General features: G+C 50.8%; 1 protein-coding gene across 2 annotated transcripts in view; it reads right to left on the bottom strand.

Moving 5' to 3' along the window:
* Positions 1-21: 21 nt before the first annotated feature.
* CRY2 (cryptochrome circadian regulator 2) overlaps positions 22-22,303 on the bottom strand; it is a 33,610-nt gene continuing 11,328 nt past the window's right edge. Inside the window, exons 4-12 of one of the 2 annotated variants that reach the window (XM_082627643.1) lie at positions 21,314-21,498; positions 20,464-20,552; positions 13,898-14,038; positions 12,441-12,752; positions 12,073-12,224; positions 11,750-11,952; positions 11,331-11,423; positions 10,051-10,192; positions 22-2,226 (exon numbers count right to left, since the gene is read on the bottom strand). In XM_082627643.1, coding sequence (XP_082483769.1) covers positions 10,053-10,192; positions 11,331-11,423; positions 11,750-11,952; positions 12,073-12,224; positions 12,441-12,752; positions 13,898-14,038; positions 20,464-20,552; positions 21,314-21,498 — 1,315 coding nt within the window. In that variant the 3' untranslated portion in view covers positions 22-2,226; positions 10,051-10,052. The other variant, XM_082627644.1, reaches the window with a different exon arrangement.

Genomic DNA, 22,303 nt, shown 5'->3' on the forward strand with positions numbered 1-22,303 from the left:
AAACTGACAACAGCACAACTCTGCGCAGACAGGATCAGACATTTATGGAACACATGAATATTCACAAACTGTGGGAGAAACACACCTTCCCAGCAATAGAAAATCTCTGTATAAAGTGCATTTGGTCTGCGACCATCTCCTCCCCATGCTGGCCCTTGGAACAGGATTTGAGGCAATGCTCTGCAGGAACCCCCAGGGACACCTGGGCCAGGAGACGGGAGGCACGAAGCGACTGTGGAGCTCCAGGCCACTGGATGCACCCTCTCCTCACCCTGCCCCTCCCAGCTCTGGAGTGGACGCATGCCAGGGATGGTGGAGACGTAGGGGGAGGTGGTCCTGCCAACGTGTACCTTAGGGAGGAGAACCATCCTTAAATGGGCAGGAAAAGGGAATCATCCTGACATCCGAAGGTGCTGCTAAATACATACTGACTCTGGCCCTAAGCCCTCTGGCTTTCTCAGTCTCTCAGACTAGCCCTCCAGGCTTCCTCTACTCGCCTTCTGGCAAGAGCCCCCGATTCTCTTTCCTCTTGGCTGGGGCTAAGGGAACAGTGAAGCCCCCAACCCAGTGCTGCAGAAAAAGCCATCACCGGTGCCCTGTTCTCCCCCACAGGATTATGGGACATTTCTAGTGAGGGTGACATACATACAACAGTTGGACTCTAAAGGCAGCTCTCTGGCTGAGAAAGCCTGAGGACGTCTCAGGAAGGAGCCTGTCGATGTGCTGGACAGATGTAGGAGGCAGGGGCCTGCCCCAGGGTTCTGGTCCCAGGACAGAGGACAGTGAAGGGCAGGGCTGGGGCCAAGGGAATGAACAGCTCTGAGGCCGGGGAAGGTCACAGGGGAGGTAGAGAGGAGAAGGCCCAGAGGCCAGCTTAATGTTACGTGTGAGGACAAAAATCCCAAGAGGAACTGGCCTCTCAGCTACACACACACACACGCACGCACGCACACTGTGGCTCAAGTGCAGGCCATGGGTGGAAGGAAGACTTGCTCCAGCTGACCGCACAGCCCTCCTTTTCATGGTGTCTTTCTCAGCACAGCCCCGACAGTGGGAGGCTGCGGTGGGAGGTACAGGCTGCCCCTAGAATGCAAGGCCTTGGCTTCTCTGGGTCAGACCTCCCACCTGCTGCTTCCAGAAGGCTTGATGCGCCGGGTGGGATCTCGGCTTGGGTCTTTCCCAACTGTCCCTGGCAGTCCACCTGCCTGGGTCTTTGATGTCCAGCTACTGGGAGAGCTGGTGTGGCAGCTTGGTTGCTGACCAGCCCTGGGCAGGCTGTGGAAGCCTTCAGAGCACAGACTAGAATGCCTTCCCTGGCTGGTGTCAGCTGAGCTCGGTGGCAGCACCGAGATGCCGTGGAGTGTGGCGAGAGGCGCCAGGGGGCTTTCTACCGCCAGGAACCTGGCCTCCTCCCGGTGGAGGCACTTGAGTCTCCAGTCAGCTTTGGGGCCGGCTCTCAGCTTCTGGGGAACGGTAGTGAGAGCCGGCCTTCTACTTCTAACCTCAGGTTTTCAGCCCCGAAGAGGGTGATGTTCTTCTCAGCTATCATCTATGATACTGTGCATGCAGCACTCCAGTCAGGCGCCTGGCTGTACTTCTGCACGATGATGCAAAGTTTCCAGATCGGTCTACAGCCTCGTGCTCAGTCCCAGCTCCCCAAGGAAAAGTCTGGAGAACCCAGTAGCAGGGAATTTTAAAATAAGAAGCCAGGCCAGGTGACTATGTCTGGACACACCTGTCCCCTCCAGCCTGCCCAGGAACTAGTTACCTCTAGAATCCCACACTCTGGACCAAAGAGCCAGAAATGCTTTCCCCCTGCTCGGCAGTCTGACGTGAGGAGGGAGGGAGGGAGGGAGGGAGGGTTGGGGGGGCAGATGCCAGGATCCCAGCTAAGGTCCCACCACTCTTCTATTCAGACAAGGCAGCTGGCTCACAGGAACAGGTCTGGGGTGAAAGTCAATGCCATGACCTCTAGCCTGGTGTGCAGAGGCTGAGGTAAGCTGCTACAGGTCCTCCTCCAGCCCAGGCAGTGTTTGGAACCACAAGAGTGTAAACAGACGCATGCATACGCAAACAGGCGGGCCACTCCTTCCTCGGCACACGCGCACACACACGCACACGCTTGCTCCGTCTCTGGGGGTGATCGGCTGTTCTGCAGGTTGCACTCTGCTGCCACGGTGGCTGCTCGGGCACCCAGGCTTTGCTCACAGAGTCACGGCACTGCAGCTGAAAGAGAAAAACAAGGGCAAAAGGGAGCGTTCAGGAGGCTCTCAGTTGCCCAGGGACACGGCTCCTCCAGCTGCTTCTCTGGGGAACTGGGAAGAGCCCAGAGCAAACCGAACGGGCCACGGCACCTGGGGACAAGGTTGCTGCTGGGATGCCAGCGGGTGCCTGAACACTGGCCCTCTGGGGCGCTGACGTGGACAAGCGGTCCCCCGCGGACCCTCTGGGCCTCCTCTGCCCCTTGCCTGAGAGCAGCAGAGGAGGGGGAGAAGGCCACGGACACTCACCTGAGGCCCTGGGTAACACTTGCTCAGATAAGACAAGGGCAGTTTCTGAATTAAGGCACAGCGGCCGCTGCCAGAGATGGAGAATCAGAAAAGAATGGCTGGAAGAGAAGCCATCCGGGACCAGTCATCTTGAAGATGACGGCAATGACTGAGTTCACAATCAGCCGGTGAGCAAATTTCCACAGAGAGAAGAGAACCCTGGCACTGTGCTAGAGGACCGAGGGGCGGGGAGAGGAGACCTACAAGGATGGCTCATTTTACAGATTTATAACATCCTGAATCTGGGGCAGAGGGAAGAAATGGCCTCATGTCTGATAACAGAGGACAGGGTAAGCCCATCATAATGCTGGGTTGCCTGTTGAAATAGGTCTAGTGTGTCTGAGAGAGTAAAGAGACATGCAGGACTCCGTTAAAAGTTTTTAAATTTTAAATGATGGTCAGACAGATAATAACAAGAAGGCTTACTGAGCCTACTATGGGCCAGGCACTATACACTTGTGTTACGGCTGAATTGTGTCCCCCCAAATTCATACACTGAAGTCCTAACCCCCTCAGAATGTGACTGTTTTTGGAGAGAAGGTCTTTAAAGAGGTAATTAAGTTAAAATAAGGTGCTTAGGGTTGGCCCTGATCCCAAATGACTGGTGTCCTTATAAGAAAAGGTTAGGACACAGACACGCACAGAGGTAAGACCATGTGAAGACAAAGGGGGATGGCAGCAATCTACAGGCCAAGGAGAGAGGCCTCAGAAGAAACCAACCCTGCGGTCAACTTGATCTCAGACTTCTAGCCTCCAGAACTGTGAGAGAATAAATTTCTATTGTTTAAGTCACCCAGTCTGTGGCACTTTGTTGTGGGAACCCAAGCAAACTAATACAGCTTGCGATCCCATGAACCCTGAAGATATGGCTTCTAGTTTTACAGATGAGAAAATGGAAGCCAGAGAGGATAAGTAAATTGCCCAAGACTAGAGCATTCAGAAGTGGCGGAGCCAAGACAGGAAACCGAGGTCTGTCTGATTCCAAAACCTGTATTTTTACCACTAAGTAATCTCTATATTATAGTATTGCTCATTAAGACTTTTAGAGGATATAAAACGAAATCAACATGATGGCATGAAGACTAATATCCAAGCAACATAAATGGAAGTTCAGACATTAACAGAAAAGGGGAAATGCTCTCAAGAGTCCAAGACATTGGAGTCAGGGATTCAAAATCAGTCTTCTGACACATGCGACCCTTTTCAGACAAATGTTAAATCTGAAGAAGATTTTAACTGGATGATGGTAATTTATCTAGAAGCTGGGAAAAATCAAGAGCAAACGTAGGAGTGGGTGGGTACCTGTAGGGGTCAGTACTGAGAGCCTCTTTAAAATATTTTCAACAATTTTCCCTTTAAGCTTGTACTATAATAACCTAGCCATATTTTTTCACTATGAATAAATATATTTGTTAAATATAAAGTGTATATATGTTTATTGAAACATGCTGATTGTGATATATATTTTATACATAGATCTCTCTCTGGCCCCTATTGTTAAGCCAAAGAGATGACTATTCTTCTGAAACTGAAAATTTCAGGCTTGAAGAGTATACACAACAGGTCTTCCTACCTACTACCTCCATTTCTTGTGTTTTCTCCACCTTCAGGGATGGGGGAAGATAAAGAGTGCTTTAAGATTCCTTAGAACAAGGGCTCTTACTCTGGGGGTTCCTGGATCCTTAAGGGGTCCAAGGATAGGCTTAAGGGGCAGTCCATGAAGACCAGGAAGAGAAACGTGTACATTTCTCTGTGTGTGCAAATAGGTGCAGTTTTCTGGGAAGAGGCTCCATCCTTTGATCAGACTCTTCAAAGCATGGGTAACCCAAAGAGGGTTTAAGAACTGATGCCTAAGCTTAGAAGATATGGGGGTGAGGTGCAGTCAGGTGGCTATAATAATAACAACAATTCATTCAGACCTACGCTGACTTGGGTGTGGTCTAGGTATGGGGCAGACTCACGAAGGGAGGTGGCAGTGTCCTGGCCTCAGATAAGCCCCAGTCACCCACGACCCTCTATGATGGATTCAAAAACCCAAACAGGGGGCTTCCCTGGTGGCGCAGTGGTTGAGAGTCCGTCTGCCGATGCAGGGGACACGGGTTCGTGCCCCGGTCCGGGAGGATCCCACATGCTGCGGAGCGGCTGGGCCCGTGAGCCATGGTCGCTGAGCCTGCGCGTCCGGAGCCCGTGCTCCGCAACGGGAGAGGACACAGCAGTGAGAGGCCCGTGTACTGCAAAGAAAAAAAAAAAAAAAAAACCCAAACAGAAAACCAAGGTTTGGAAGAACCAGCTTACCCTTGTCTACAAAGCTAGTCAGAGGCCTGTTCAACTAGTTACTCAAGTTGCTCCATCAGCAGTAATTAGATGGTCCCTGTGCTCTTGTTCTCAAGCTAGGGCATAAGTCTGCAGAAAAAGGGGGGCTGGGGAAATCAGATGAGGCCTTGCAGGAAAATGATGACTGCAGCACTAAAAAAAAAGGGAAGAACAGCTAGGGGAGAGGCACTAGGGAAAAATCAACTCATAAAACATGCACTAAAAAAAAAAAGATCAATCTCACGATTGTCCAACTCTTTCAACCTGTCATTAATACAAGCAGCAGAAGTGGCTGGAACATAGAATAAGTTAACGAGCGCCTCCCTCAGTGTGCCGATGTCAGTTAGGACAGCCCCCCTGGGTACCTGTGCCCTCACACCCCTTCCCACCCACTGGATGCTAACAAGGAACCCAAATCTGCAAGTCCACCCTTCCCCAGCTCCCAGCCCAGGAGGGGTGTGTGGATACCGTGCACGCATGAGCGTGTGTCAGCAGAGGAGATGCGACAGCTCAAGGTCAGGAAGAAACTTTGTTTGGAGCCTGTAACCAGGTCTCAGAGGTCACCCCTCCCACCACACGGAGTGAGGCACAGTGCCCAAGAGCTCGAGAGGGGCAGAGGGTTTGCTGCCAGCTCCCAGTTAGGAGCAGGGAAGGCCAGAGGTGCAGCTGGGCCTGGGTGGGGTACAAAGCTGGGCTCTTCGCTCAGTCTCATTCCTCATGTCAACTACACGCTTGCCCTTCCTGCACCACAGAAATCACATGGCAAAGGGGAGGGGACGTCCATTAGCCGACAGCTTCTTAGTAAGTGCCAGGGAAAGTGTGAGGGGATACCAAGTCCCAACTAACTTCTTGTTTCAGGAACTGAGAGACAGAGAGGTGAGAAGAACCTGTGTGAAGGACCCCGGGCAGCAAGCAGCACGATGGGGTTTCTGACCACCGCACGGCCTCTGCTTCCACTGGGCAGCATTTTGCAGATCGCCCAGTGCCTTTCACACACATTATTTCACGTAAGGAAGGATATACACAGAACAAATGTCAAAAACACAGTGAAGAGATTCCAGAAATCAGGTTTTCCTCAGCAAAGCCCCAGGGCTAACCGAGCTTGGGTGAACTTCGGCGGAGGAGGGGAAGAGGTGATCCTTGCCATGAACTTTTTATATTCAACGGGCTTCTCTCAACAGATCACCATGTACCAGCAGAAGGACAAATGGATCACGTGAACTGTTAAAATAATTAGACCAATAAGAAAAATCTGTACACAATTCGAGCCTGATGGAATCCTGAGCAGTCAGCAGCTTTGGGGATTATGGGGAAGCAGCTGAAATGAGAGCTATTTGGCGCTGGCTTATTTTTCAGTTTAGTGAACATTGTACGATAACCAAATACAGAACAGATACTGATGTGGGTTTGAGGTAAACACGGAACCGACGGATACTAGGGTATGTTTCCCCACAAGATCAGTTTACATCATTGTCTGGCCCAGGCCTGAGGCATTAGAAATAACAGAATCACAAAACTATAGAGGCTGGAGCTAAACATGACCTCAATAGGTCCGTGATGGAGCCTTCAGGCTGGTAAAGAATGATTATTCACACCTTACAGCTAAAGCATCTCAGAAAGGTTATGAATCCTGCCCTAAGTCACACAACTAAAACTGACAGAGAGGAGAGGGGGAAGGGTCAATACGTCTGTTTCAGCACAGGCCCTGTGGCCACTGCTCTGTGGTCCGTCCAGCTCAGCGTGCTGGCCCTGACCAAAGTGACAATAACACGGTCAGAGACACCCTGAGAAGCATATGCAAGGTGGTAATGTGATTTCACCTGCGTGGTGCATCTTACTTATTCAAAGGCTTCTCACATATGGGTTTTCATTTTCTTTCCCCAATGTGTATGCTCGATGGGTAGGGCAGGTGACAAGATGCTCTTATCACTGTTTTACTGATGAGGATGCTCAACATCTTTCGGCCCAGGTGCTGCCACCAGTACACAGCGAAGCACAAGTTTCACTAAGAAACTCTTTTCTCTCAGGGTTTCCAAAGAACATGAGTATCTGTCCTGTCCTCTGACCTCCTGGTCCTCACTTCCAATCAATTAGCCATGATTAAGGGCTAAACCTTGAGAATCAGTCCTTAAGATCCCAATAGGCTGATGGATATCTCCTGGACTACAGGGCAAGGGACCAGTGCTGACCTCTGCACCCTTGTAATGTCCACTTGGAATCACCATCACAGACTTTCAGCTGGCTCTCTCTTCCCACCATTTCTTCTTAGGTCCCAGCCCAAAGCCTGGTTAATCTTCCACAAATGCCAATTTGGTCATTCACTCTCCTGTTCCAAAATGCTCCTTAGTTCCCAGAGAGTACACCAAGGACTCCATCTGCCTGACATTTAAGACCCTCCATGATGAGACCCAACTGTAACCTTATGTTCTTCTAAAAAAATAATAATAACAATATCCATAATAATAATAGTTACCATTTTATTTATGAACTTATAAGGCAGGCACTGGGCTAAGTGCCCTGTATGTTATGTAGAGAGTTATCGACCAGTATCTACACTTCCTAGCTAACAGAATCTGGATTTTGTTCAGTGGGTCATGGACGTGGCCCAGACAATGGGTCAGGAATGGTCTAAGTCAGTGATTCTCAAAGTACAGTCCCAGAACAGCAGCATCATCAAACTGCTGCGAACTTGTTAGAAATGTAAATTCTCAGGTCCCACCCCAGACCCACCGGATCCGAACCTCTGGGGGTGGGGCCCAGCCATCTGCAGCTTAACAGATCCTCTAGGGAATTCCAGTGCTCACTCAGGTTGGAAATCAATGGTCTAACCAATCCTGACAATCCAGATGCCTATTTCCCAGCTTTGGGGAGGCTTTGTGACTCAGTTCTGGTTCATGAGGCCAATGTGAAAAGCTGGGGAAGGGGTATCCTGGGAAAGCTTTTATTTTCTTGATGAAAAAGGAAGAGAGGCATCCCCTGACAACCCTCATAATATAAAACTGCAACCTCCACTGGGCCCCAAACTACCTACTTACTCGACTTTATTTTTTCTTCATACCACTTAAGGCTTCTTGATACATGATGTATCTATGTGTTTACTGTCTGTCTCCTCCCACAAAGATGCACCCAAGAGGGAAGGGACTTTGTCAGTCTTCTTCACAACTATATCCAGTGCCTACAATGGTGTCTGGCAAATTGTGATCACTTGACATATGTTTATTGTATGAATGAGTGCAGCTGTCTCTGCGTTTCCTTCTCTTTCTTGCTTTGAACAAGGAGTTGATGGCTGAAGCTGTGGCAGCCACCTTGAGGCCAGGAAACAAGAGAATCTCAGAAAAACTGGCTCTGACACTGTTGAGCCACCAAACCAAAATTAGCAGCACCCAGCTCTGGGCCTTTTGTTCAGTAAGAAAACCAAATCCCTCTTTGTTTTAGACACAGTAGTCAGGTTTTCTGCAACTAGCAGCCCCACACATCCCTGACACATATATTTCATCATTTAATCTTTGCAACAAGAACCTAATTTTTGATGAGGAAACTGAGTCTCAGAGCGGTTGAGTAATTTGTACAAGATCATGTAATCATTAAGCTGTTTTTCTTGTTGGAAATGCTCTCCTTACTGTCTAAATCCAATTCGTCTTTTGGGTCCCCTAGGGTAACCTTCTGTGTTGTACTCCCTGATCACTCTAGCCCACCAATAACTGTCTTGTGATAAGCTGGTAGAGTCTGTATCATTTGTCCAGGAATTACAGGTTATTTGTCTTATTTTTCTAAGCAGACTATTAAACCCTTGTGGATGGGCATCGTATCACATTTTCTATGTCTTATGCTCCCCCTTCCTCACACACTTGCTGGCAACAGTTTCAAGCTGAATTGGATGCCATTACCTCTGGGGAACCATGACCCAGACATTTAACCTCTCTGTTCTTTAATCTTCTCACCTGAAAGTCAGAGTATCACCCTGGAAAGTTCCAGGTTTGTAAGACAGAATGAACTATGCTTAGTACCACAGAGTTAAGAGGTAACTAAGAGAATAGTACCTAAGGTTGCCGGTACTCCCAGAACAAGATAACAAATCTGTCCATCTGCAATGTCTAAGACAAAGAGCCTAGTAAAGAAAAGGGCACAGGCTTCCCTGGTGGCGCAGTGGTTGAGAGTCCGCCTGCCAACGTAGGGGACACGGGTTCGTGCCCCGGTCTGGGAAGATCCCACATGCCGTGGAGCAGCTGGGCCCGTGAGCCATGGCCGCTGAGCCTGCGCATCTGGAGCCTGTGCTCTGCAATGGGAGAGGCCACAACAGTGAGAGGCCCGTGTACCACAAAAAAAAAAAAAAAAAAAGGGCACAGGCATCAAACACTCGTCGTCTCACCGGCATTCAAGTCTAGACATGCAAACCAGTTGGCCTCACCTGGCTTGAAGTAGAAGGGTTTAGAAAAAAGAATTGGCTCTGCGGAGAAAATCACCCTCCAACCTAATGATGCAGACATGGCACATAAGGAACAGCCCGAGATGATGACTGAAAGGGGACAGTAATTTATATCTTCCCCAGAAAGGCATAAAAGGCCCTTCTTGCTCTGGGGAAGGAAGAGCCAGGTTTTTGTTTTTGTTTTTGTTTTTTGAGACATTCAGGGGGCTTTCAAGGAAGATGAGCACTGCCAGGGAAGTGCAGAGCTGAAGCCACAAGAAAGGCACGAATGGAGGAGTGGCTGTAAGAGGCACAGGTGATAGGGAGCCTGGGTCTTCTGGTCCTCAGGTGGGGCTGGGCTAAGTGAGCCTCCAAAGGTCCGAAGCCTGAATTCTGAAGGTAGGTGCTGCCCTCTGCTGGCCAGCCTACAGAACACGGCCTGTCGGGGCGATGGGACTCTTTCTCCCACAGCTTCACATCGGGTCTCGGCTTTCTTTTTCTGGATTTGGCTCACTTTGACAGGAAGCAAGAGTCCATTTTTCCCCCTTAGCTGGCAAAGGAAGAACACGGCTTTATCTTTAAATTCTCTTTTTAGTATTAGAAGGTATAGACGTCAGGATGGTAGAATTTGAGCTGAAACCCTAGAAAAGCCCCCAGTCCCTACCAGCTTTTAATCTAGTCTGTGGGTTTTAGCCTTCAGCTGGCAGGGCAGCTCTCCACACTCAGCCCACCGCTCTCCACGCCCATCCCTGAAGCTGACGCTCAGCTGCTGTCGTCACTCACTCTCAGACATCCTTGCTCAGCAGCTCTGAGGGGGGCAACCCTGCCACCCTGGCCCGTTTGCTGAGTTCTTCACCAGGTGGCTCCTCCGCTGCTCCCAGCTTGCGTTTGGGGGACGCTGGGCCACTGGGTAGTGGTCTTGGGCCTGTAGGGAAGAAGGGCAAAGTGTCACACAGACTTGTGTGTGGAGCCAGGATGATGCTCAACCGTGTAGCAGCAGCTCTTTAGGGGGCATGGAGCCTGCTCATCAATGCAACCAGCACGTTGCTTCTCAGACCTGCCCCTTGGCCTTCCTTTCAGCAGTGACTCTGCCTGGAAATATCCAAGGAGAGCATAACCAGGCCTGCTGGCCGTACAGCCAGCTTTGGGGCCCCAAATCCCATGGGCTCCAGGCCAGAGACTGATTTGGCCTGTCTGCCATCCTTGCGCTGAAGGTGAGGCATCCGCTCTGTAACTGGCCTCCTGAAGCCAGAATGAGCAGTGCCCTAACCTGGGGAGCCAAGCTGGCCGGGCAAACCAGAAACCAGAAAAAGCCCTGACGTTCTTGCCAGCCTGAGCTTGCTGATCTTTGTCCCAGAGCCAAAGGGCAGAGGTTAAGAACGCAGCAAGGCCATCTACTCCTCTCTCCCGCCACCTGCCTGGACAACTACAGTCGCCTCCTTTCCAGCCTCCCTATACTCGGGGGCTCTTGCCCACACTGTGCCCTCCACACAGCAGGCAGAGTGAGCTTTCTAAAACATAAACCGGGTCACGGTTCTGCCCTGCTGACCCCCGGCGGTGCCTTCTCCCTGCACTGACAACGGAACCCTAATCCTCCTCGTGGACGCTGAGTCTATGCGCTGCTACTCCTGCGGTGTCCGTCCTCCTCCCATTCCACCTCCTCACTCAGCACACACCAGCCCCACTGGCCTCCCTCCTCTCGTTCCTGGAATGGGTTAGCTTGTTTCCATCTCTGGGTCTTTTCTTGCTCCTCCCTCTGCCTGGAATGCTCTTCCCCCTGTTCTTAGAAGGCTGGCTCTGCTCACTGCGTGGGGCCCTGGTACTCCATCTAAAGTAACCCCCCTCCCCAGCCCGCTTTTATCAGGTCACTCGATTTTATTTTCCCCCAAAGCACTTGTTATCTGACGTGATCTTACACAGCTCCTCTCCCCAGGTGGAATACAAGTTCTATCGGGGCATAACTTGGTTCTGGCCCCCACCCTCAGCCCTCAGTGACTGAAGTGGTAGTAGCTCTGCAGTGCCCTTGGGGTGGGCACAGGCCACGGGAGGCTAGCTGCACTTACCTGCACTGCTCATGCTCCCAGCCTGGCTCGAGCTGGGCTCCGCCACCGGATTGCTGAGGTCTTCCATACAGGAAGGGACAGATGCCAGCAGACCTGGGAAAGAGGCAGAGGAACAATCAGAATGCAATCTCACAGGACTGTACAGGGCCCCAGGGCAGGTGGGTACGAGGCAGGGGGTGCTGGGCCATGACATCAAGGTTCCATCGCTTCCCAATGGCCGCAACTAATTCAGAGAGGCCTGATCCAGCCCAGCCTGTGTGGCCTGTGCCCGGGAAGCCAAGTCAACAGCCTGGAAGACAGTGCTCGGCGGCCTCCCTTTGCAAACATCTGGGAATCTCTGTCTACGCCCCCCGAGCCTGTAGGTGTTGTCCTTCCCTTCGGGGAACTAGGGGGTGGCAGTGGGAGTAGGGGCTCCTTACAGAGTCCCCGGTAGCGGGAGAGCTGCTGGTAAATCTGCTTCATCCGCTCAATGTTGAGCCGGCTGGTCTCGGCATGGTTGACGATGGGCCGTGGGTAGTCCACACCAATGATGCACTTGGCTGCCTTCTGAACTGACTCTGGGGCATTCCAGGGCTCATAGATGTATCGAGAGGGGAACCCTTTCAATTTGGGCAGGTATCGCCTGAAACATACACCAGACGACCCATCAGCATGCTGGAGTCTCCTTCAAAGGCCAAGCATATCCCACCCTAGGAGGAAGCCAAAGTGGTCAGAAACCAGAGAGCCTGGTCTGCATCCTCACCTGATGTAGTCTCCACTGGGGTCCGTGCGGCGGCCAAAGCCCACCGGGCAGTAGCAGTGGAAGAACTGTTGGAAGAAAGCACTGCAGGACAGCCACATCCAGCTGCCTGCGTTCACGCTGAAATCTGCATCCAGGAGCAGCTCATCAAATACCTAGATGCAGGGAGGGTGGGACCATCAGCCTCCTTGGGGACCTACGGCCATGGTTCCCCTCAAGTCACCACACACCCTGTGGAGAAGGGAGACAAAGCCTTCTGCTGAGGGCAAGCCAAGAAGGATCTGGAGGGAATCTCCTGGACCCAGGGGTCCCAGCCCATCCCCCGGCCCAAAAGGGGGCTGCCCTGGGCTGCGCGCTGAGAGAGGACTCACCCGGAGCCCGCTCTCCCAGCTGACCCAGAGGTCCCCGCGCGTGAGGAAGCAGGCCGCGGCGTGCCGGGCCAGGTGGTGGATCCAGCCCTCCTGCCTCAGCTGGGTCATGATGGCGTCAATCCAAGGGAAGCCTGTCTTGCCCTCGGCCCACTTAGCCAGGGCCTCGGGGTTGCGATCCCAGGGGATCTGGATGCAGATGGGGTTCCCCTCCATGCGGTCAAACCTGGGGTTGTTGGTGGCCGCCGTGTAAAAGAACTCTCGCCACAGGAGTTGCCCAAACAGGGAGAGCGGGGGTGTGCTGCTCCGCTTCACCTGGTGGGGTGGGACGGCACATGGATATAAACGCTTGCCCAGCTATCAGCGCCGTGCCACTCAGGACTTCCCCACAAAGGAATCTGGAGCTGCCATGAACTTGGTGGCTCCAAAGCCCCTAGATGCGTGGAGGGACCCTGCCCCAGGAGAAGCGGCAGGGTGTGCTGCAGACTGAACCCTGGGCCCTGGCTGTGCCCACTACTGCTCTGAGCCCTGAGGATGGCTGCGGAGCAGCAGGCAGTGGAAAGGGATAGCGCTGCCGGACTCTGCACTGGGAACCAAACTCCCAAAGGACAAGGTCATGATCCTTGTCCTCGAGAGTCCCTGTTGGGCTCCACTTTCTAAAACGTCAAAGTAAGTTTTCTCATCAGCACACGTAAAAAATGCTCAGTCTAGACTTTGGTTAAATAAGTTATGCCCAACAGCCTGGATCTGGGGCCATGAAAGAATTAAGACATCAGACTGCCAAGCAAATAGTAATCTTCTGAAAATCACAAGATTACCCACCAAGCTGGCAGTTACCACATGCCACAAAATCCAGATACTGGCAAGAATGAGGAAACAATGTGAAACAGTGCAGACGCATGGATGAATCTGATGAATCTGAATAGCTGGATGTGCTGTCCTCTCTCCTCCTGGGGGTGGGTGCATTACTACAGGGCTATCCACCTACTGTCCGTATCCAGCCCTGCATTCAGCCCTCCGGGTCATTTCCTCATCACTGATGGGCAACTGCCGCTCCTAGGCTCCCCTTTAAATGTTCTGGACACAGCCCCATAGAGGGCTGCTGTGCTCTTCACCTTAGAACTGGCACCAGCCTCAGCCTCCCTGCCTCCCACCCTGACTGCTTGGCCCCCATCCACCTGGTGCCAGCAGAACTGCCACCTCTGGGGTCACACCCTGAGGTCGGCTTTTCTGCCTGTCCTGCTCCACTTGAGAACCTGGATTTTGTTTAGATCAGCAGTTTGGGTTGTGCTTGGCTCTGGCACCTCTTGGATGTGGCTTCTTCCTCACCTTCTCTGGACAGTATGTACACTTAAGCCAGAGGGAAGGCCTCTCTTCAGGGTAACTGACTGGCCCAGAAGGCCCTGGTGTCCTCTGGGCTGCAACCGGGGGCGGTCTCCGCCGCCCTCACTGCCCCTTACCTTTTTGTACAGGTCCCACAGGCGGTAGTAGAAGAGGCGGCAGGAGAGGCAGCCGAAGCGCAGGTAGGGGCTGAGGCCCGTGGGGCTGGCCAGCAGGGAGTTGGCATTCATGCGGGGTCTCTCATAGTTGGCAACCCAGGCCTGCAGCAGAAAGAGAAGGCAAAGAAAGGACAGCCCTGGATGCTTCAGAGGAAAAAAACCTGAGGCACCAGCTAGTTAAAGAATCTGCCTAAGGTCGCAGACCAGAAAGCCAAAGAGCCAGGATGAGACCCTGTGCACGTCCTGCTACTTCACGCTGGCAGAATTTTTGATGGAACCACCACCAATCAAACAATGAGGCCCAAGTTCTTGTCCTGACTCTGTTTAATTTGTGCTATGAGCATAAGTTATTTAGTCCCTCAGCTACTTGTTTATTAAATGAGAACAAAATTTCCCACCTCCTGGGGATGAAATAAAATGATGGAAATTAAAGTTTCTGAAAGCACTGAAGGGTCTGTGATTCTACAGAAGAAAGGAAAAAGGGCGTCTACCTTACAGAGGAAGATATCCCTCCCTCAGTCCCTGCTCTGTCCCAGGGGCCCTGAGGCTGCTGCTACACGGTGGCTACCCAAGCACTTCTCCCCACTGTTCAACAGCGCCGAGAAACCCATTCCTGGAAACCCACAGAGTCATTCATTGCTGGGGCCACTTGTCATACGGTATCATTGGTCTTGTTTTTATCATCAGTTGCTGCCGGCAGAGTGCTTTATCTCCACAACTCACTGACACCTGTGTTCTCTCATTTGATCTTAACTATCGTCTGAAGCAGCGTTTGTCATTACCTCCTTTTGAAAACGAGGAAAGGAAGCTCAAAGTGTTATGTGACTCTTCTGAGGTTACAGAGGTGGTAAGAGACAGAGCTGGAGGGACTGACTCCAGATTCCAGTCTTTTTCCACTACCTCTAATAACCATTTTCTCTTTCTCGACTCCTAATGCCCTCTTTCTCTTCGTGATGACTACTTCACAAACTTCACACCCTCTTTATTCTTTTTTTGGCTGCACTGCTTGGCATGTGGAACTTCCCCAACCAGGGATCGAACCCACAGCCCCTGCAGTGGGAGTGTGGAGTCTTAACCACTGGATCACCAGGGAAGTCCTTTACACCCTCTTTAGACCTCCTATTCCACACTTCCCTACCACCCTTCAGCAGATGACCTTCCTTCCTTATAAGGAAATGGAAGCCATCAGGTAGGAAACACCTCAACTTTTAGCCACCAAATCTACAAACTAGCATCTAGCATCCCCATCTACCCCGTCCCTCCTGTGACCCTGCCCAAGGCTAAGGCCTCCACCTGGCTCTGGAGCCCTCCCCTCTTCCTTCTCTTGCACATTCCATCTCTCCCTCTCTTCCCTGTTCACTCCAAGAACATTGGGAACATGATCTTGTTTCGTTGCAAACAAAACGAAACAAAAAACAAAACAAAAAGAACTTCTAGTCACCCTGCGGACTTCTCCCCTTGGGTCCTCTTTCCTCCCTTCGCAGCCAGCCTCTCTCCATTTCCTCACGCCCACCTCCACTTCTGCCTTCACCACTCCCACCAGAGTCTCTGAGATGTCCATGCCACCGGATCCTGTGGGCGTTTTCTGTCTTTGTGTTTTTGGACTCCCCCGCAGCACTTCACCCTGCTGACTGCTCCCTGTCTCCATACCCGCCATTCTGTTGGCTCCTGGCTGCATCAGCTGGTTGGCTGTCCACCACCCCTCCCAACTCCTTAAGTGTTGGCACCCCAGGGCTCTGTCCTAGGTCCCTTCTACTCAACTGTGTTCCTGCGTGAGTTCATCCAGTCCCACAGCTCCCAAGACAATTTCTTTGCAGACGATCACCATGTCTGTAGCTCTGGCCCAGACTGCTCACCTAGATTCCCAAGTCACTCCATCCAACTCCCTGCCAGAGAGCTCTACTTGATCGCCTTTCAGGCACCTCAAGGGTAGCAGGCTCTTTTCTTTAAACCACCCTTCTATTGGCATTCCCTATCTCAGAAACTGCACTGTCATCCACCTCGTTGCCCAAGCCAGAAGCCTGGCCGTCACCTTTGACTCCCTGCTCACCAGGTCCTGTCAGTCCTACTGTCCAAGTGTTTCTCTAATCTGTCCTTCCCTTTCCATTCCCTATTACCACCAACCTGGTTTAGGCTAAGATTGTATCTAGACTGCACAACTGTCACAGTCTCCTAACTGACCGCTCTGCATCAATTCTTGTCCCCCCTAATCCACCCTCCACAGTGGAAGCACAGTGATTCTTTAAAATACCTGTCCCTGAGGACAATACATGCACTGGGCTTCCTGGTGTTCTTAGGCTAGAGTCCCAAATCCTAAACATGGCTTACAAGCACCCCACAGTGGCCCCGTCTTTCTAGCTTCCTTCCTCACCACTCTTCTTTAAGCACCATGCTCTTACTAGCCTTTACACATGCAGCTCCCTTGGCTGGAGTGCCGCCTTCCTTTCCACTCCCCTTTCCTTGGTTACTTTTGACTCTTCCTTCAAGTCTCAACCTGAAGGCCACCTCCTCGGCAGGTGATTCCTCAGGTATTGGTTAAGTACCTCTAACAGACGCGAGGTATATTTACCTGCTCATATCCTTGGCCCACCTCTCTTTGAAAATCTTTTTATTTTAAGTGAAACACAGATACAGAAATCACACAGATGTGTGGCTTAACAAATTATTCTAAGGCAAACACCTGTGCAACCACCGCCAAAGTTCAAGAATCAGTACTTTGCCGGCCACCCCAGAAGCCAATCTATGTGCTCATCCCAGTCACGGTCCCTTCCCTGCCCTGTAAGTGACCACTTTTTATAATAATCACTTTCCTGGGACTTCCCTGGTGGCGCAGTGGTTAAGAATCCATCTACCAAGGCAGGGGACACGGGTTCGAGCCCTGGTCCAGGAAGGTCCCCCATGCCATGGAGCAACTAAGCCCGTGCATCACAACTACTGAGCCTGCGCTCTAGAGCCCCCGAGCCACAACTACTGAGCTCACGTGCCGTAACTACTGAGGCCTGTGCGCCTAAGAGCCCGTGCTCCGCAACAAGAAAAGCCACCGCAATGAGAAGCCCGCGCACCGCAACGAAGAGTAGCCCCCGCTCACCGCAACTAGAGAAAGCCCTCGCACAGCAACAAAGACCCAACACAGCCAAAAATAAATAAATTTAAAAATAAATAAATAAAATGTTTACATTTTCCTGTTTTGGCAAAGCATATTTGAAAGGGAGGGCTTTATCTTTTCAGTTATTCTTCGCATTTTTAAGTGTTTTTTTCTTTTTTTCACCCAAATGTGCATCCCTAGGCACTATAGTTTAGTCTTGGCCATGTAAAAGACTTTGAAGTGTTTTTTTTTATTATTAATTTTTATTGGAGTATAGTTGCTTTACAATGTTGTGTTAGTTTCTGCTGTACAGCAAAGTGAATCAGCTATATGTATACATATGTCCTCTCTTTTTTGGATTTCCTTCCCATTTAGGTCACCACAGAGCACTGAGTAGAGTTCCTTGTACTATACAGTAGGTTCTCATTATACTTTGATGTGTTATTTAAGTTTTTTTACTCTATGCATTTCCTGCCATTTCCTTCTTTTCCTTTTATATTTTCTGTCAAAGAATCCAAGCCGGGGCTTCCCTGGTGGCGCAGTGGTTGAGAGTCCGCCTGCCGATGCAGGGGACACGGGTTCGTGCCCCGGTCTGGGAAGATCCCACGTGCCGCGGAGCGGCTGGGCCCGTGAGCCATGGCCACTGAGCCTGCGCGTCTGGAGCCTGTGCTCCGCAACGGGAGAGGCCACAACGGTGAGAGGCCCACATACCACAAAAAAAAAAAAAAAAAAAAAAAAAGAATCCAAGCCATTTGACTTGTACTAATTCCCACAGTCCAGATTTCCCTGTGTACTTACGGTGCAGTTCAACACATCCCTCTGTCCCGTGTGCTGCCTGCAAATTGGTGGCTGGTACCAGAGACTGGCTTGGACTCAGGTCTGATCTCCTTGGCAAGACTACAGGGGGTACATGCCTGACTGTCACTCTCCTTGGTGTTAGCAGTCATTAATGCATCATGTGTCCTCACTAGGGGCTGCAAGATTCCATCATCCCTTTTTCGTTTAATAATTGGGACACCTTTATGGAGAGATGCTTATCCTCAGCTACTACTGGGTAACCCAGTGGTAAAGATCATATTGTTTGCCTCCCCCTTTTTGGTAGCAGCACCTAATTTTCTTGTGGTGACCCAACCCTTCCCTAATCTCAGTTCAAGGTGGTAAAGTAAAGCTAAGCCACCTCTGACTCTGGGAGTGGGCTCACTCCCAAATGCAAGTCTGGCCAGAGAAAGCGCCCCCTTCCCTGGCCATAGTGACAGAGTCAGGGACAGTCACATGGCTCAAGCCAGACCAATGAAAACACTCCTTGGGACTTTTTCTGAAGCTTTTGGAAAAGAAGCAGACAACTTCCTCTGGTGGTGCTAAGCAGATTGAAAATAAGCTGCTGGTGACCAGCCTTGCCACTGCTCAAGGAAAGCCTGCCTGAGAATGAAATAATACAGAGGAAAGCAGAGCTGAGATGGTGAATGCATTCCAAGTAGCAGTAGCTGGACACCTAGATCCAGCTGTGCCTGAAGGCTACATCTTGGACTCTTGGTTATATGAGTTAAAAAAATCCCTTTTTCAAAGGCCAACTTGCAAACAAGAACTGATTAATATACTCCTCTTGTTCTTTCATTCCCATAACCCTCTGAACTACTCCTTTCCTAACCTTAAGCATACTGTAATTCCTTGTTCCGTGTCTATCATTTCCTATAGACTATGTTTCTGGAGACAGACACTATGCCTGTCTTTTTAGGCAGTCTTTCTAGCAGCTAGAGCATTCTGACATAAGAAAATGCTCGCTTCAGATTTGGAGAATTGAAGAAGTTAAAATAAACCTCCTGAAATGGTTAAACTCCTGCCCATCAAGTATCTTTTGTTCTCCCTGAGGTGTAAAATACAGTATTCCCTCCGGCTACCAGAGTCTGAAGGGCCCTGACATAAGGCCCCACTACAAAAGAGGCCCTCCAGGGGTGTCTGGAAAAGAAGTCCCTGACTTGGTGATTTAAAAGGCATTCCTCTACGAAATGCTTTTAAGGGGATAATAATCCCCAAGCTATAGGTTAGCTCTTTACACTTTTAAGTCTCATTGTACTCCTGCCACCCCATTTGTGGGGTGGCCTTTGAAAAAGGGATTTTTTTAACTCATATAACCAAGAGTCCAAGATGTAGCCTTCAGGCACAGCTGGATCTAGGTGTCCAGCTACTGCTACTTGGAATGCATTCACCATCTCAGCTCTGCTTTCCTCTGTATTATTTCATTCTCAGGCAGGCTTTCCTTGAGCAGTGGCAAGGCTGGTCATCAGCAGCTTATTTTCAATCTGCTTAGCACCACCAGAGGAAGTTGTCTGCCTCTTTTCCAAAATCACCTGCGCCTTTCTGCCTCCTTGGCCCAGCCTTTGTCTCCAGACTGACCATAAGAATCTCTGGGTAAAGCTGATGTGGACAAAGACAGCTGGTTCCCCCACACCCTTGGACATCAGTTCTTATCCTTTTAAATTGCTGGGGCTTGCTTTCGGCCCTGTCTGATGGTAACACCCAAATAGGGACATCAAGGCTGCTGGGGCTTGGGGAGGCTAGGCCCATGGTATGCCTTCACTGCTGGCGAGGTACCTCCAGGGCTGGGAAGCATTCTTCCCAAGTCTGCTATCTTAGCCTCCTTCTTGCACTGTTATCACCTGGATGCTGGGCCAAATGCCCAGCCATCTGAGCAGGAATAGAACAAGTTGTGATTTTAGGGACCCAGTCTATAAACCATCTGCAGGGGGGCAGGAAGTAGGAGCTGACTGTTCATGAGAACCTCCTCTGCTTCTCCAGTCCCAGGGAGGTGGGGGCATGTGACATTAGGAGGGGTGCCTCTGGGGCCTTGGCCTCTTTCCTTCCTGTTACCAATTCCCACTTTACTGGGAGGTGGGTCATTTGTTCTCTGTGACAAGCAAATGGAAATCAAACCCTTGGAGGAGACCCAGCAAAAGATGGGGGACACATAAACACAAAATAGTTAATCTTATGGACCTTACTGACCAGATACCCTCTTAGTAAGGGGACACACAGATGAAAGAAAAGCAATCTAGCCTAAGTTTTAGAATCACATAGAACAAGATCTCACTCTACTACTTACTAACTGTGGGACCTCAGGCAAGTTACTTAACTACTCTAAGCCTTCATTTCCTAATCTGTAAAACGGAGAGCTTACTACTGTCCGTGTAGGGCTGTTGGAAAGATGAAAGGATATAGTGGACGCAGGTGCCAAACCCAGAAGTGCTCAGCCCAGCGACCAGCCCGTGGTAAGCGCTCACTAAGTGGTAGCTGCTATTATTAATGTTGTTATTGCCATAGGAAGACTTTTCATTTTTCAAGCAGCTTGAGCTAAGAGGCACTGAGGGACATGAACCTGGCTCCATCCTCCCTGCGGCATGGGTGTCAGCATCTGAAGTTCTGTGCCTCAGAAACGGGGCCATACCTTCCGTTCCAGGTGCTTATCCAGGCGGGCCAGAGCTTCCGTCTCTCCTCCTTGCCAGACAGCTGGGCCGAGTCCTTCAGTGGGGAATCCTACACGGGGAGGAGCAGGTCACAGGACTGGAGGTCAGGCCGTTGCAGTGACGGCTCAGCAGGTCCTCCCAGGCTGGTCTGCTCGTTGAGCTTTGTGGGAACTGGACCACTGTGTTTTTGCTGCTACTGGGGCTGAGATAATCCTTAATGGGTCCGTGTTTTCTAAGTCATGTTGGTTCTCTTTCCACTGTGACCTCTCCTCTCCTTTCTCTTGCCTCCCCCAAGCCTCATTCTGGACAGGTGAGAACAATCCTGTACAGCTGGCACTGTCAGGTCAGCTGACTACAGCTTTGGTTTATAGGTGAGAAAGGCTAACTTTGTTCAGATCGAAAAAATGGACGGTGGGGAGGAAGGGGAACGGGAAGGGGAGAGAGGGTGTAGTCAGTAACCTGAGAGGCCGACATACCCCCTTTCATCAGAAACAACACTAGTTATGTTGGTATTGAGAAGCCCACTGATGCCAGCACCAGGCTGTGCCTACATCTGAGAGGGAAAAGTACAAAAATAGAGGCATGAACTAGAAACAGAAGATTACGTATATAAATACGAACGGAAAAAAGACTGCAGAAGGACTACTGCAAAATTAAGGCTGGTTTTCTCTGGGTGGTGGGTAATAGTGATAGTTATTTCCATTTCCATTTCTCCGTATTTTCTAAAGTGTCTACAATAACTGCATTACTTTGACAAAAAAGAAAAAACGGTAAATTCTTTTACAGAAAAGGAGGTGCTGGCATGAGAGGCTCGGGGCAGGAAGTACGCACCCAGCTCCTCCAGGGAGGGCACGCCATAGGTCTCATCGTGGTTCTCCTGGATCTCGGCCCTGCAGCCCTCCATCTGCTGGCTGGTCACAGAGCCCACGGGCTTCTTGGGCAGCTCCATGCGGCTGATGATGGCCTGAAAGCGCTTGTAGGTGAGGGGCGGCTTCTGCCCGTTCAGCTCAATAATCCTGGGGATCCCAAAGCACACCAGACGTCACTCACAAGACCCTTCATCTCAGGTCCCTGCCTGCCCAGAAAAGAGCCCAGACTTCGAAAGCTTGGAGGGTGGCTTTCCTCATCCTCTCATGGGTCCCACTCCTAAGTGGGAAGGAGGGGACAAGGGGGGCTACATCTCCATTTTACCGAGAGGGAAAATGAAGCTTAGACTGCTGGAGCAGGTGCCTGGAGCAAGTCAGGGCCAAAGCTGGGGCTCATTTCCAGGTTCCCTGGTGCCAATGTGGAGCCGCCTAAAGACAGAGACTGACCATATCTCTCTAATCACAGAAAAGTCCCCACTGGCCTTCTTGGTCCTTGGTTTGCCTGTCCAAGCCACAGGGAGTCCCGTGGACCTCCCTCTCTATCCCAGCGTAAGCCTCGAGGAGGTTCTTCGATAAGAGCTGCAAACATGTTCCTTGGTTGGAAAATCATTCCCTTGTTGGGCCCCAATTACTAGAACAGAGAGGTGGAGAACAGCCTGTCCTCCCCAAATCGGAGGCTGGGCCTGGGGTTAATAGTAACAACTAATACTTCAAGGGTTTTCTTTATCTTTTTTGCAATTTACAAAAGTATTTTTTCATGAGCAAGGGAAACACAGCTGCACTGAGATAAGAAGAAAAGATATAGGAGAGTTTAGAGGAGAACTGAGGCTGTTTCTATAAAGATGAACTGGGATGGGCTGCAGCTAGACTCCCGGGGCTCTTGTTGGCCAAGAAGCAGCTTACGCAAGCGGGGCTTGCTGGGCGAGTTTATTTCTCAGTTCCTCTCTCCTCCCTT

The sequence above is a fragment of the Mesoplodon mirus genome, assembly GCF_964341445.2.
Source record: "Mesoplodon mirus genome assembly, chromosome: 7".
In the NCBI taxonomy this organism is placed as follows: Eukaryota; Metazoa; Chordata; class Mammalia; order Artiodactyla; family Ziphiidae; genus Mesoplodon; species Mesoplodon mirus.